General features: G+C 41.0%; 2 protein-coding genes across 4 annotated transcripts; one reads left to right on the top strand and one right to left on the bottom strand.

The window, feature by feature from the left end:
- SKA3 (spindle and kinetochore associated complex subunit 3) lies at positions 1–10663 on the bottom strand. 3 transcript variants are annotated; one of them, XM_027884332.1, is made up of 9 exons: positions 10458–10663; positions 8222–8286; positions 7153–7318; positions 4430–4844; positions 2605–2705; positions 1633–1823; positions 1220–1432; positions 975–1093; positions 1–140 (listed from the first exon to the last, which is right to left on the bottom strand). In XM_027884332.1, the coding sequence occupies exons 1-9, from the start codon at positions 10558–10560 to the stop codon at positions 107–109; spliced, it is 1407 nt and encodes a 468-aa protein (XP_027740133.1). In that variant the 5' UTR covers positions 10561–10663; the 3' UTR covers positions 1–106. The 3 variants fall into 3 exon arrangements, with proteins under 3 accessions (XP_027740133.1, XP_027740150.1, XP_027740143.1); XM_027884349.1 differs by having other exon boundaries at positions 1220–1429; XM_027884342.1 differs by having other exon boundaries at positions 4430–4841.
- Positions 10664–10724: 61 nt separating this feature from the next.
- MRPL57 (mitochondrial ribosomal protein L57) lies at positions 10725–12277 on the top strand. The gene is made up of 2 exons (XM_027884398.1): positions 10725–10804; positions 11794–12277. The coding sequence occupies exon 2, from the start codon at positions 11799–11801 to the stop codon at positions 12108–12110; it is 312 nt and encodes a 103-aa protein (XP_027740199.1). The 5' UTR covers positions 10725–10804; positions 11794–11798; the 3' UTR covers positions 12111–12277.
- The last annotated feature ends 2155 nt before the right edge of the window (positions 12278–14432 follow it).

The following is a 14432-nucleotide window of genomic DNA, read 5'->3' as shown; positions in this document are numbered from 1 at the left end:
GGCTCTTTCTTCCCACCAGTATTTCCTTTTGCTTTTCGAACTTGTTATGATTCAGTGATAAGATCCATGAATATGAAACAGTCTCAACATGGTCTTCAGCTTGATTTCAGATGTTTGGCTTGAAAACTCCACGATATCCTCTGCAAATACATCCAGATGAGTTCATGAGCTTATTTCAATCACATTTTGAATTAGCAGAAGACATGAATATTGAGAACTTGTCTTTTTTATTTTGACAACAAAAAATGGAGGGTCAGCTAAAGTGGGAGCTTTGCTCTATTTGACTAATCAAATGGATTCCAACTCCCAAGTATAGCAATATACCAACTTTTATCAGTCTCACTCTGCTTTGTTGTGATTATTATTTGACTCCATACATGTTCCTCGTACTTCTCACCTAAATAATCTGTAGAGGCTCCAAGTTCAACAGATAATCAACAAACATAATATATAACACATTCAATCAAGAATACGTACACTTGATAAACTTGTCTTAAAAACTTCTTTATATTCAAATTGATGTTGTTCTTTATAAAGCTATTGTTCCATTGTTCAAAGATTACTCATACTTATTGTAGCTTTGCATTCCAAAGAATTTTGTCTTTGCCAAAACCGTGAAATCAGTTCTCACTTATATGCTTTTCTTCAATTTCCTTAGTTTTATTGCCTAAACTTATTCAGAAGAAAGCATTTGCTGGTGCTTTGATTGCCACCAAATAAAATATACATACAGATAAACCAGTAAAACTCTATTTTTTTTTTTTTTAAGTTGTGAGGATTCAAACACACAGTCAACTATAATATTTGTTCTTTACAAATAGGCAGTCAGATACCACCCCAAATCCAGTTATTTAGTCACAGAAGCAAGCGCTACTCTGGTAGCTGAAGAGCAAGCAGCTGCATTGATTTCTAAATGTGTTAAAGCATCTTTGTAGCTCCTACATATTAAACTACCCAACCAAATGCAATCATACCTGTTCTCTTTGTTGCAGTAATCAGTGGAATCACTTTCACATCTTGTAGTATTTCCTGCCTTGGTCTCCATTTCCTTGGCATTAGAAGAGCCTACCTTATGATTGTATTTGGACAGAATCTACAGGAAACATTAAATGGGATTAAAAAAATTATGTAAGAACTCAAACCAGATGGATTACAGATAGAATTAAGCCCTTATAGTTTTGATATTAGAATTATTTAGGAAAAAAGTATATTAGCTGACCTGTAGAACATCATCTGGTATCCTTGTTATTTCTGGAGGTGGAGGAGTGTTGAGTAACTGGTCATAGTGTTTTATTGTGGGAGGAGAAGGGTCCCCCAGATGTTTAAGATACGCATCAGGGCTCACAGCAAAAGGAATGCTATCTTTGTATTGTTTATCTCTTGCATCACTCTTTGTCACCGACTCAGTCTTTCCCCCTGGCTTTACCTGCTGCTGCAAAAGAGGTATTAAATGCCTTCAGTTAATTTACTTATGTTAGGTGAAGTATTTAGTACATTTCTTACAAAATTACCATTACAAAGAACTTCTACAGTTACATAAGAAAAAATAGTATTGGAAACGAATCCCAAATGAACCTTTTAAAAACTGCTATGGCAAAGTGTGTGAAAATGTACATAGTTGCTATATACTACCTTAGCTTCTGTTTTTAGCCAGCTTGTGTGAAAGTCTGGACACTGTGGTGTTGCTGAATGACTGGGAAGAGGCAGCTCCTTTGTCTCTGGTGACCTTGGTAATACTGTACTATTTGTTTTGGAAGAGACCTTCACGTCAGGAGTACAGAACACAACTACCATAGGAGAAGCCATCCAGTCAGCTGCTGATACTAAGAGTGAGCAAAATATAAATAAAAATACATACAGAAACACACACACACATATATACATATTACCAGTTCCAGCTTAATTTCCAAGTCTAAGCTTTTCATAGATTTGCATATTCTAAAATGCCTGTATCATTTTAGCTGATACTTTTTGTTTGATCCATGCAAAATACCGTATTCCTTAAAATCAGCAAATGCCAGAAAAGGTGATCATTCTAGTCTCACTACTGAATGTAACTGAAAAAGCTCAACTTAAATTGGCATTGCACTGCCTTCTCATGTATACAATTGCCACTGTGTTTGTCCCAAGATTCTCATGGATTTTTAAAAGAACATATTTCTCCTCTCAAAGAAGTTTACTTTTTGTCATTACTCTTGAAAGACCTAAATTACTGTCTCACTAGCCTCTCTCAAAGTGGTTTCTTTCCTGTCTAACCAGTATTCTCAGAAAAAAAAAAAAAGGCTAAGTTAGCAAACCAGTATTTTTATTTCAAAAAAGGATAAGCTGCAGTTACGAAATGATTAATTTCTCTGCATAATTCCAGCTGGATATGAGCAGAAGAACGAGGAAAGATTTATACTGAAGTGAGAAAGTCTCCCACAGAAGCCATCAACATTTCATTTTTTAGACATTAGTGCTCATACAATGACTAGGCCTGAATTAACTACAATTAACCTGAAACACAATCTGAAACTGAATTTTACCATGTGTTTATAATGCATTTACACATGCATCTGCTAAAAAAGTGCATATGTATATTTATTTCACATATTTTTAACTTACCATTCTCAGCTCTCACATTTGATTTTGGCACAGAAGTAACCATGATTTCCCTGGGTGTCATTTCTGGCACATCCCCTCCATTATCCTCTCTTTTAACCAGCCTGAAAATGAAACCCCTCAATTAGCTCTCAAATATTAAGAAGAAGTCACAATTGAAGGAATACTGTCAGCCTGATCACTTTTCTAGTATTCAATCATCAATATGAAAATCAAAAATTAATTTTCTCAAAGATTATTTTTTCATCTGTGATTCTCCTGCAGCAATTTGTAGTATGCAAATATTCAGTCCAGCCACAGACTATCAGATACACTGAGATTTCAGTCCAAGGCATTAGGAAGAAACCAAACCCAAACCAACCAAACAAAAAGATGTCTAGGGTAGGACAAATGCCCCAGATTACCAATTCTGTGTTAGGTGTACAGCCTATTTTATTTTGAATTGCCTGTTACCTACAAAATTCTAAGCAACAAAAAGAAATAGTTTCTGCTTTAAAATAGTACGAGTATTGTGAACACTAAAAGATTTTTAATTCCATTTTTAAGTTTGAATAAGATTACTTATTCTAATCAAATACTGTAGAGCTTTACAGTAATTATAATATTTACATAACTATTTAAAAGGAGAAATCCCAAAATTATTTTAAAAGAAAATGTAGCAACTTCAGAGTGAAAAACCATTTAACATCAATTCCACAACATTGGAAACTGAAATTTTTAAAATTATTTTTTCATATCCAAGATATACTAGCAGAAGAATGACATATGCAGTTAAGAGGCATATTATCAGGCAAAAAGTGGAAGCTTACCTAAACTACATGCAAAAGTGTGTTCATAAGAAAATGATTTTAACTGTTTAAAAAGTTATTTTAGCTAAGAGAACCACATTTCGAGCTTCTCTACAAAATGCCTAAGCTTAAAAAAATTACCCAGCAAACCATTTTGTGTATTTTACTTAGATGAATGTCTCAAATTTTGGCTTTAAAAAAAAGTAACTTTTGAGGTCAGTTTTGTCTTGGAAGTATTATAGATACCTGAAACCATTAGTTTCTACAATGAGAAGGATAAGTAGAATTTTTAAAGTGGTTATCATTAATATGATTCTTGTTTTTTGAATGATTTCTCTAAATATCAAATATTTAGCTACTGTCAGCTTTCAAAATTGAACATGATGCTAATAGTAACTATAAAAATGTGACCTTTACATTACCTCTGAAGTATAGAAAAATAGTTATAGTTAAGATGTTTTATACCTCACTGCTGCAATTTTGTTCTTTATAATTAGAACACTGAAAATCTGGAGATATCTTTTCAAGAGAAGACTGGAGCAAAACCACCAAACTCTTTGTAAGGTGGGGCTTATCAAAGAGACAACACAATGCTTCTACAAGGAGGCATTTTACTGCGTGCTTTACAAGTTGTTTTCTGTGTTTATATTCCTAAAAAGCTTCTGGAACCTTTAAATTGGCAGTGTAATATCTACTGCAGACAACACATCCCCAGAGCCAAACCCATGGGTAAGGAAAGCAGAAGATCACAGATACACTGTGTTTTCCCTTTGTAAATACATTGTGCATGGAAGATTCTTATCGTGGTGCAGTCAAGGGAAGGAGCATATCGGGTGGATTTCATGGTAGCATTTGGCACTGTTGGCACTGCAATGGGTGCATGAAAAGACACGTAGAGAGTTGAATAAAGACACAGGACCAACCAGCTGGTAGGTATCACCCTATCACCTGCTTGAAGAAAAAGAGGAGGGCGATAGCAGAAAGAAATTAGTTCAGCAAATTCAATAGAGAAACAATCTGAACTTCAGTAACGTACTTACTTTTGGATTGCCTGAGCACTTTTATGAATAAGTGACGTCGTATAATCTTCATTCAGGCACATGGTATGTTCACTAATGCCAAAGTGTTCAAGTTTTGGTGTTGCAAACTCATAACCATCCATCTTCAGCTTACATTTTGGTGTTCTGGGCAAATTACGGGGGGTCTGCATTTTCAGTGGAGTCTCATTCTTTGACTTTTGTTGATAAGCATTTGTTGTGTGCTGTGGTTTCACTGCACTCCAAGGCCTGGAGAAAGCATATTGTGAAAGACCGAAATCAGAAAGCTGGGGGCTACGCAGTGGGTTTTGATGCAACACTGGCTTCTCAGTACAAGCAGGAAGATCATTTGCTTTTTCTTCATCAGATTTATTCTGGGCAGACACTGTCGATTCACTGTAAACTTCTTCCTCTTCTTTTTAAGAAAAGAAATGAAAAAAAATTATGTCAGAATTTCTGTTCTAAGAATTTATAAAATAAATTGGGACACCTCCCCAGTATTCAAAATTTTTCATTTATTATTGTAAAAAAATAGATTCCTTCATTTGTTTTAAAGGACTGAACCTGACACTGCAACACATATCAAAACCTCATATAATAAGCTATATTTATAATATAAATCACACATTTACTGAATTTCGCTCTGCTGGTAAATATTATTTCTAAGAAAAATGAAATTGAAAGATTTTTTCACAAGAGTATTTTTCATAGAATTCTCCTCCCTGCATGGAGATGATAATGATTTTGGGGAAAGAGCAAAGGGTGCTCAGTACTAGAATGCTCATTCTTCAGAAAATCAGTATTGAAGAAAGGTTATAAAGCAGCAACTAAAACCTTGTGAAAGAAGAAAGCTTTTGGGTAACAAGAGTCCACTGCAAAAATATGTAAATATGTAACTTGTACATTTTTGGAGTTAGATAAACTGAAACACCCCAAAACATTAATGAATTTCTGCATGATGTAGTAAGTGTAGGACAATGAAGCTGGGAAAGGGCCTGGAGCACAAGCCCTGTGAGGAGTTGCTGAGGGAGCTGGGGTTGTTTAGCCTGGAGAAGAAGAGGCTCAAGGGGACCTTGTCGCTCTCTACAACTCCCTGAAAGGAGGTTGTAGCCAAGTAGGGGTTGGTCTCTTCTCCCAGGCAACAGGTGACAGGATGAGAAGACACAGTCTTATGCTGTGCCAGGGGATGTTTAGGTTGGACATTAGGAAGAATTTCTTCACAGAAAGGGTGATTAGACGTTGGAATGGGCTGCCCAGGGACGTGGTGGAGTCACCATCCCTGAAGGTGTTTAAGAAAAGACTGGACATGGCACTTGGTGCCATGGTCTAGTTGGCATTATGGTATTTGGTCATAAGTTGGACTCAGTGACCTCAGGTCTTTTCCAAGCTAAGTGATTCTGTGATTCTGTGAAGTGGGTAAGGGGAGGGAGGCTATTTGAAGTAATACACCTTTCTGTGTGCATTGATATCATGTATTCAGATGCACTTAGCTTAAAAATACATCTTAAAAAATAAAGTAACCTCATAGCTCTGTTTGGAGATGTATTTAAAGGCAGAGAGAGTACAGGAAAAAAGGTAGTATAACAATCAGAGCCTTCTGCCCTATCTTTGTGAAACACCTGTAGTAGCTTAACTCGGACTGAATATGGTCCATGACCACAATTTTTGTTTTGTAATGATGGGATAATGGTCAGGTATGGGAGACGGCTGGGCTACAGACAGCTTAGGCCTTGAATTTGATCAGTTACAGCTGTGAGCTTGTAAAAGAATGGAAACACCGGGAAGGTGGAAGAGCAGAAAAGGAGGAAGAACTGTAAATAACAGGTTTTGTTTTGAGATTTGCTGGCACGCAGAAGGACACTGACCACCTATCAAAAGATGAGTTGTGGCGCATGAACAGGGACACTTAACCAATGAATTATAGCATGTATACACATGGACAGAAAAAAAGACTATGAAACTAAGCCTGCTGTTAATAAATAAGTTGCCTATTACCTGCCAACCCACGGAGTGAGCATCTTTTTTGTCCGCCGCACTCAGGGAAGGTGAAGGTGTGCCCTGCCGAAGGCTTTTTGAAAGCTGACTGGGCCCTTGGTACTCAAAGAGGTATGTGTTGTGCTGACAGCTGTAGTGGTTTAAACTCATTTGGCACATCTAGATTTTTCAGACAGGTGTGTGTGCATTTTCTGACTGGATTAAGGATCTCCCTCCCCTCCAACGATCAAGCTACTACTGCTTGGTCACATGTCACCTAATCCCTATACATAATTCTCCTGTCCCATCTGTGCTGAAGAACACATTATTTTAAGATTTTTCTCTATTGTGATTTTAGTTAATGGAACCATCACTTCTGAGTGTGAACCAACTGAGGTGCATCTACAATACTTTCTCAAGTGTGAGAAGCTGAAGCAGCATAATGTGTGTTATGAAACCACTCTTGTTAACATGTTTTCTGAATGTAATTATTACTGAAAAAATGAAAACAACCAACACATAAAACCAACATAAAACCATGCCAGGAGACCTAACTCCAAGTGTATGTGTTTTGAATTATTCTCATGGTACCAATCACAACAAAATCTTTTACCCTCTATTGTATGTTATCATAAAGCAAATTATATGGATGTGCTTGATCTCTTAATTAATAGAAATATACACATAGCTAAAGAGAAACATTTTATAAAACTATATTTTTCTTTACATTCTGTATTGCCAAGAAATATTACCTGTAGAGTCTTTGAGAGGTGGTTTGTAGCCATACTTCTGGAACAGCTCTCTTATTTTTCCAAGATCTGCTGCATTTCTTTGCATCAATATTTCACTTGCCTTCATAAACTCATGAACTGCTTGGTTTTCAGAGTAACAATTATCAAAGCTGGCATTAGCATGTTCCTTTGTGGGCAGAGAGGGGAAAGGAAAAATTAGAAATACTGGTTTTCAAATCACCACATGGTAGTTGTTTAGACATGGAGCATTTTGGGAGTAAATATTCAACTGCAATTCAGACGAAGCAGCTAATTTAGGTCTTACCTATACCTGAAAACTATCAGGTATATATACACCTACAGAACATCAGGAATATATAGGCCACGAGTGTATAACAATTTAGAAAAGTTAAATTATGATGATAGTTCACCTTGTGAACAAAAATATATGCTTTTACTCCATAAAAATATGAGATGACAGCAATTAGTTTGGACTCTTACTCCACATGTACAAAGAATTAGTGCAGAGTAGAAGGTAAACATCAAGTTTATGTCCTAGCTTAACCTTCAATTATTTCTATACTTGTTCATTTCTATAACCCATTTTTCCTACTTCTATTTAAGACACAGAAAACATTCTTCACAAGTTTAACTGAATGGCTGAAGGTACTGACACTTCTGTTAAGATTGACTTTATTCTAAGGGCCAGTCACTGAACACAAGCAAGCTTACCTCTTCTGTTGGGAGCTTCTGCTCCTGAATCCTTCTCCTCATTCTTCTCACCTTGGCACAGCCACAACTTCCCTGTTACCTTTGTCCTCTGACAACCTCAGTGACAATAATGGCTGCAAACTAATCAACACTGCTAAACCTACTTCGGGTCACCCACAAGTTTTTGGGCATTACCCTGATATCCACAGCCATTATGAGGACTTAGAGGTAAGTGAGTAAAAAATAAGGGTCATAACTGCTGAATAACAGAATTGTGGTTTAATGATTATAGTTTCCATAAACCATACATTTATGGAAAGCAAACACCCCCACACACACTCCCACAATTTTTCATGAAGGAAATGGATTAAGATGTTACCTTCAGAGTCTTGATTTCACACTGAAGGTCATGCAAGACCCTTGCTGAACATTCACCTTCAGAGTCTTCAATATGCATGTTCACATAAAAGGGTTTGGAAAATAAAAAGTGTGTATTAGTGTTTCAGCATGCAAGTACATTGTACATCAGAATGCAATCTCCTGTATTAGTGGATGAGAGACTGGACATGACCTGTCCATGTGCACTTGCAGCCCAGAAAGGAAACTTGTCCTGGGCTGCATCAAAAGCAGCGTGGCCAGCAGGGCGAGGCAGGGGATTCTGCCCCTCTACTCTGCTCTGGTGAAACTCCATCTCAAGCATTGCATCCAGCTCTGGGGTCCTCAGCACAGGAGGAACATCAACCTGTTGGAGCAAGTCCAGAGGAGGCCACCAAGACATGGAGCATCTCCCCTGTGAGGAAAGGCTGAGAGAATTGGAATTGTTCAGCCTGGAGAAGAGAAGGCTGTGGGGTGGCCTAATGGTGGCCTTCTAGTACCTGAAGGGAGCCTACAAGAAAGATGGAGAGAGACTATTTACAAGGGTGTGTAGTGACAGGACAAGGGGGAACAGATTCAAACTAAGAGAGGGCAGGTTTAGATCACACATTATAGGAGGAACTTCTTTGCTGTGAGGGTAGTGGGGCACTGGAACAGGTTGCCCAGAGAAGCTGTGTAGGCCCCATCTCCGGAGGTGTTCAAGGCCAAGCTGGATGGGGCTCTGATCAACCTGGCCTAGTAGAACGTGACCCTGTCCCATGGCAGGGGGGTTGGAAATAGATGATCTTTGAGGTCCCTCCCAATCCAAACCATTCTACTAGAGAAGTTGGAGTTGCGTGTTAGAGAAAGAGAGTCGAGATAGAGAAAACCGAAGAGAACTAATTCTTATTGGTACCTTGCACAGTAAGAGACTGCTCTTTGTACAGTGTGTTAAACTCCACAGAGAAACTGTCCAGGTTTCCATTTTAATGTTGCAGCTAATACTATAGAAATTAATGTATGTCAGATGTTAATAATATAGGTAGGTCCCTGGGCTGCAAAGAATTATTTAAGGTAAAATTTTATCCTTAAAGAGCTCGAATGAAATTGAAAAAAAAACAATACAGCCACCACTGAAAAACACGTATCAACAGAAGGCTGAATTCTTGCACTCTATTTGCATACGGCAGACGCATTGTTCACTTCCACAACACAGCAGTCATCGCTTCTTTCACTGGAAACCAAGGCTAATGCAAACAGTGTAAAAGAGGACACCTGCTACGTGCCAAGACAAAGTACAGTGATGTACACAATGGGATGCCTGAGCTATCTGTGCAGAGAGAGCACATGCCCTGCAAATGTTTTCCTACACCAATCCACGAAAAGAAGGACAAGAACGCAATTCCCATTTTGTACTGTTCATCCTGTTTTTTTCTGTGACAAAAACCTCACCCGTGCCTAGTTTTGGCTAGGGTAGACTTAATTTTCTTCGCAGTGGTTGGTGTGGGGCTGTTTTGGACTTGTGCTGAGCACAGAGTTGATAATACAGAGATGCTTTTGTTATGGTTGAGCAGGGCTTGCACAGAGCCAAGGCCTCTTCTGCTTTTCCTACTGCCATGCTGGTGAGGAAGCTGGGGATGTATGGGGAGGTTGGGAGGAGACACAACCGGGACAGGTGACCCCAGCTGACCAAAGGGACATTCCAGACCGTAGGACATCATACTCGGTATGTAAAGCCGGGGGAAGGAGGAGGACCGGGGGGACGTTCGCTGTGATGGTGTTTGTTTTCCCAAGTCAGCGTTGCGGGTGATGGGCCCTGCTTTCCTGGAGATGGCTGAGCACCTGCCTTACCGTGGGGAGCAGGGAATCAATTCCTTGCTTTGTTCTGTGTGTGCGGCTTTCCAACCCCCCTTGCCCCTATTAAACCGTCTTTATCTCAACCCACGAATTTTCTGGCTTTTACCCCTCCGATTCTGTCCCCAGTCCAGCTGGTGGGGGAGGGAGCGAGCGGCTGTGCGGGCTTTGGTTGCTGGCTGGAGCTAAACCACGACAGCAGCCGCGACGGAGCACAGAGACACATCAACACGGGTAGGAGCCCAAACAATTCCCTCCCGAGCTACTCCCAGGCTCATCCCCGCACCGACCAGCCCACCAGAGGAGCACAGGGGCACAGTGGCAGGCGGGAACGCGAGTCGAGGGAGGAATCCCCTGCAGAGCCACCGGTCCCAGGAGTGCCGTCCGTCACCGCGGGCTGCACTTACCCGAGTCCTCACTGCGCAGGGCCTGCTCCAGCTGCTTCACCTCCTTCTCCAGCGTGAGGCCCAGGCCCTGTAGCTTGCTGAAGAAGGCCCTGGACACGTCCATGGCCGGGGCGCTCCGGCAGGGCCGGGCCGGGCCGGGGCCGTCCCTCAGGGAGCCGGGACGGGACGGGCCGCGCGCGCCGCGGAGAAGCTTCGAATTGCCGCCAGCGCGCGCCCCATTGGCGCGGCCCGGCCCCGCCCCCCGCGAGAGCCTCGCGAGAGCCGCGCCCCGCCCACCGCTCGCCCGCCCGCCCGCCCGCCCGCCATCTTGGGTCCCGCCGCGGGGCCGGAGCTGCTGGAGCTTTCCGGCCCTTCCCGGAGATTCCCGGTGAGTGAGGGGCGGGCTGGGAACAGGGCCCGGGGCAGCGCTGCCCCCGCGGAGCACCGCGGCTTCGCTTCTTAGTCGGGTCACGTCCGCACCGCGGGAGCTGCGTGGTGTGGCTTCTTTCTGCTGGGTTGTGCCGTGTAAAGTGCTTGTCGGACTTGCTCGGTCACAGCACCAAGGCTGACGGAGTCCAGGAAGCGTTTGGATAACGCTCTCGGGCACATGGTGTGATTGTTGGGGATGTCCTGTGCAGGGCGAAGAGCTGGATTCAATGATCGTTGTGGGTCCCTTCCAGCTCAGAATATTCTGTGATACGAGTTGATGGAGTACAGTTTAATAAGAGGCCTGTTTAGGACTGATACACAGGTTATTAAAGAGCACGTGTGTAAAGTCGAAATGTAACTCGGCCTCTCTTGCCCCTGTGCACCCTCTATATGGTGTCAGTCTTAGTGCTTTCCACGTTCGCCAGTCGGTCTAATGCAGGATGTTCTTTTTCTCTACTGGCCAGATTTCCCCCACTCAGAATTCAAGACTAGGTAATTGCACACTGTTAAGTTTACGGAGAGACTGTGGTTCAGCAGCTGATACCGAGGAAAGGTCAGGTTTGGATCTAGAGGACAGACCATTAGCTATTAGAGGAGGGCATGAATGAAGGGACCCCCTTCTTCTGGAGTACCCCGGGGTTGGATTTCTCTTAATGTGTGGGAGGTGCTTTAATTGCCGTGTAAGGGTAACTGAATAAATTCTTAAGATACATAAATTTTTCAGGTTTCCCTTTTCTAATATTAAATTTCCAGCATGTCTGGCATTGTTCTGCCTGCTGTGCGTGATGGTTGTTTTAGGTTCTGAACTTGAACCTTCAAACCAGCTAAAAGGCAGTGGAGAGCATTCAGAGCTTTTAATTTTTCTTGTCAAAGTTTTATTTTTGTCTCTAAGGTAACAAGCATTTTATGTTTCTCTTTACATTTTGAGGCACGATGTTTTTAACAACAGTATTGCTCCGAAAGAGAATTCCTGGACACCAGTGGATTGGGAAGTACAGGCGACCAAGAAAGGTTACCCTTACGATGATGCAAGCAATGGTCCGAAGACTGGAAGTTGAAGCAGAGAATGAATATTGGCTGAGCCGCCCTTACCTGACCCGGGAGCAGGAGTACAAGCATAACACAGAACAGAGGCGTGCCAGGTGGGAAGCTTTCAAACGCCTGAAACAAGCCAAGTTTCCTGAGCACAGATACATCAGTGATCATTTAAACCACTTAAATGTGACAAAACAGTGGACATGCTGAATAATACAGCATATTTATATTTGGCATGTGTCATGCACTGCCGTGGGATCTGCCATTGTACCAGTTATGGTAGTTTTGTAATTCAGGGTAATTAGCGTGGATGAGAAGTAAGACTCTGCTATTGTGTATGGAATGTTACATTAAAAGTAGTCCTGTGGAACACTGTATGTTTTGTTTTAATTGTTTTCTTAGAAAAGGGCAGTTCTTTGTGTGACTCTCTACCACCTGCCAGCCCTCTGTTCTTCAGGGCTCAAAACGGCGCGTTACTAGATGCAGTGGTAATGATTTATACATAACCTAGATTTATAGCTTCACTGATTTCCTTCTAAAAGCCTGGAGAACACACCCGCTGTGTTGAAAGGGATTCTCTGCTGGCACTGGCCAGATAATTCTTGCTGGTAGCTTTTCCTTCTGAAAGGGATTCTTCTGTGTACACCAGTGCTTGAGACACGACTGACGGCACTTGCCATCAGGCATGCAAGGACCAAGGTGAACTAGAGTTACAGAGATGGGGTATGAGGCTGGAACACAAGGAATATTATAGAATTTTCAATTTTTTAAACACTTTCTGGAAAGAACTGTTTTAATTTAAATGCCAGTGTCACTGTCATGTCAGTGCCAACTTGAGTGTTGCTGCCCTTTTACACAGATTGTTTCTGATCAAAAAGGAACGTGGCTGATTCCTGTTTGAGTGACTGACTTCTAAGTCAGGCTTAGTGTCCTGAAGGAATATAGTTAGCCACAAGTCAGGTCTTTTATTTCCCCTCAAGACCCAGTGACCTGGAAGATGTGTCAAGAAGTGTAATCTTAGGTTTGTTGCAGCTGGAGTGTAAAAACTGGAGCAGTTACACAGTGTTTCCCAGGGAGGCAATTTTTCTCACTAATCTAATACACACATGCTACAGCTGAGCAATTTTCAGATTCTTTCACATACTTTTATTAAGTTGATGTAGCATTCACCGATGAATTCAAGTGTCAAGTCCATTCATATCACTTTGGAAAAGAGGCTTGAATTGGTAATTTTTTATTTAAACATGAACTGTACTTCAGAGAAGTATGAACAGGTCTGAACACTGATGTACAAAATCTTGAATGCACTTCCATTGGTTATAAATGGCTTAAGAGAACTTCTATGGAAAAGTATACATACGGGGAAATTGCAAATACAATTAAAACATGAAGGAACTTCCAGGCAGAGCAATGTGATTTTGTATTTAATTCCTTTAAAAAAGCCCATTTAAAAAGTTACTTCAAGTATTAAACTATAAATGGCAACATTTTCTCTGTGCATAGGACTAGTCCTATCTGTAACATACAAAAAAATACAGTAAGTGCGTATTTATTACATGTCTCTTCTACACATCACCCCAAACTTAAATACAACTCATTACAAGTTTAGGCAGCACAATTAAAAATAACCGTGTGGAAGTAGAACAGCTGGGACGTTGTGATTAGTGCAAATGCTGATGACCCTTGCTGGCAAACACAAAAGCAATTGCAGAGATAACCCAGGGATGTTTTATTCATCTTAAGTTCAAAAGGGGGCAGACTTTACAGCAGGAATGCTGCCTCTTTCTGGAATAGCTTTATGATTGTAAACTGTAATTCGGAAAGATTTAGGTTTCCCACGATAAAGCTGGTAACAACGGGCTTAGGGACAGGAGAAATCAGAGAGGATCACACTAAGCGCGTAGTGGTCAGCTAAGCAATGTAAACGTAAGGGAATCTGCACGTCACCATGAGTGCTTTGGTAACAATAAATGCGATCCAAGTACTTCATCCCTGACACATCTGCTTGACTGCTCAGCATGAGCTCTCTGTTTCTTGGGGCAGGGTCTGGGAATAAAGATGGGGAAACCCTCCTAAACCAAAGAAAGCCATCCTGTAAACATTATCGGACTTCACTACCTAATGGAAACAAGATTCAAGTAATTGCTGCAGAAAACAAACACCAGTTTTAATCAGCATTAAAACAAATTACAACTTCATAATGTTTTATGACAGTTATGTAATTAAGAAAAATGTGTATAAAAAGCTATATATACAAAATAAATTGATAGAAATGAGTGTAGTAAATGTGTTCAGTATTAAATCACTTGATGTGCAGCTGCTCTCTTTGGTGCCATTTAGGGATAGAAGAGCCTCTAGCATTGCATACCTTGCTGTCTTTTAGGTCCTTGATGTGCTCTGCATTCAAGCAGCTGCTGTTTGCAGCCTCTCTAAATGCAGATCCAAATCCCCCTGCTAGATTCCATTTTAGAGGGTGTCCTCAGAGAACATACATTATGAAGCTCAAAGTTGTCATTGTTTTGTGTTATTTCT

The sequence above is a fragment of the Empidonax traillii genome, unplaced genomic scaffold (assembly GCF_003031625.1).
Source record: "Empidonax traillii isolate 1590-97213 ecotype Southwest subspecies unplaced genomic scaffold, ASM303162v1 scaffold9:size3134949, whole genome shotgun sequence".
Lineage (NCBI taxonomy): Eukaryota > Metazoa > Chordata > Aves > Passeriformes > Tyrannidae > Empidonax > Empidonax traillii.
This window is presented reverse-complemented; position numbering and strand designations above follow the sequence as displayed.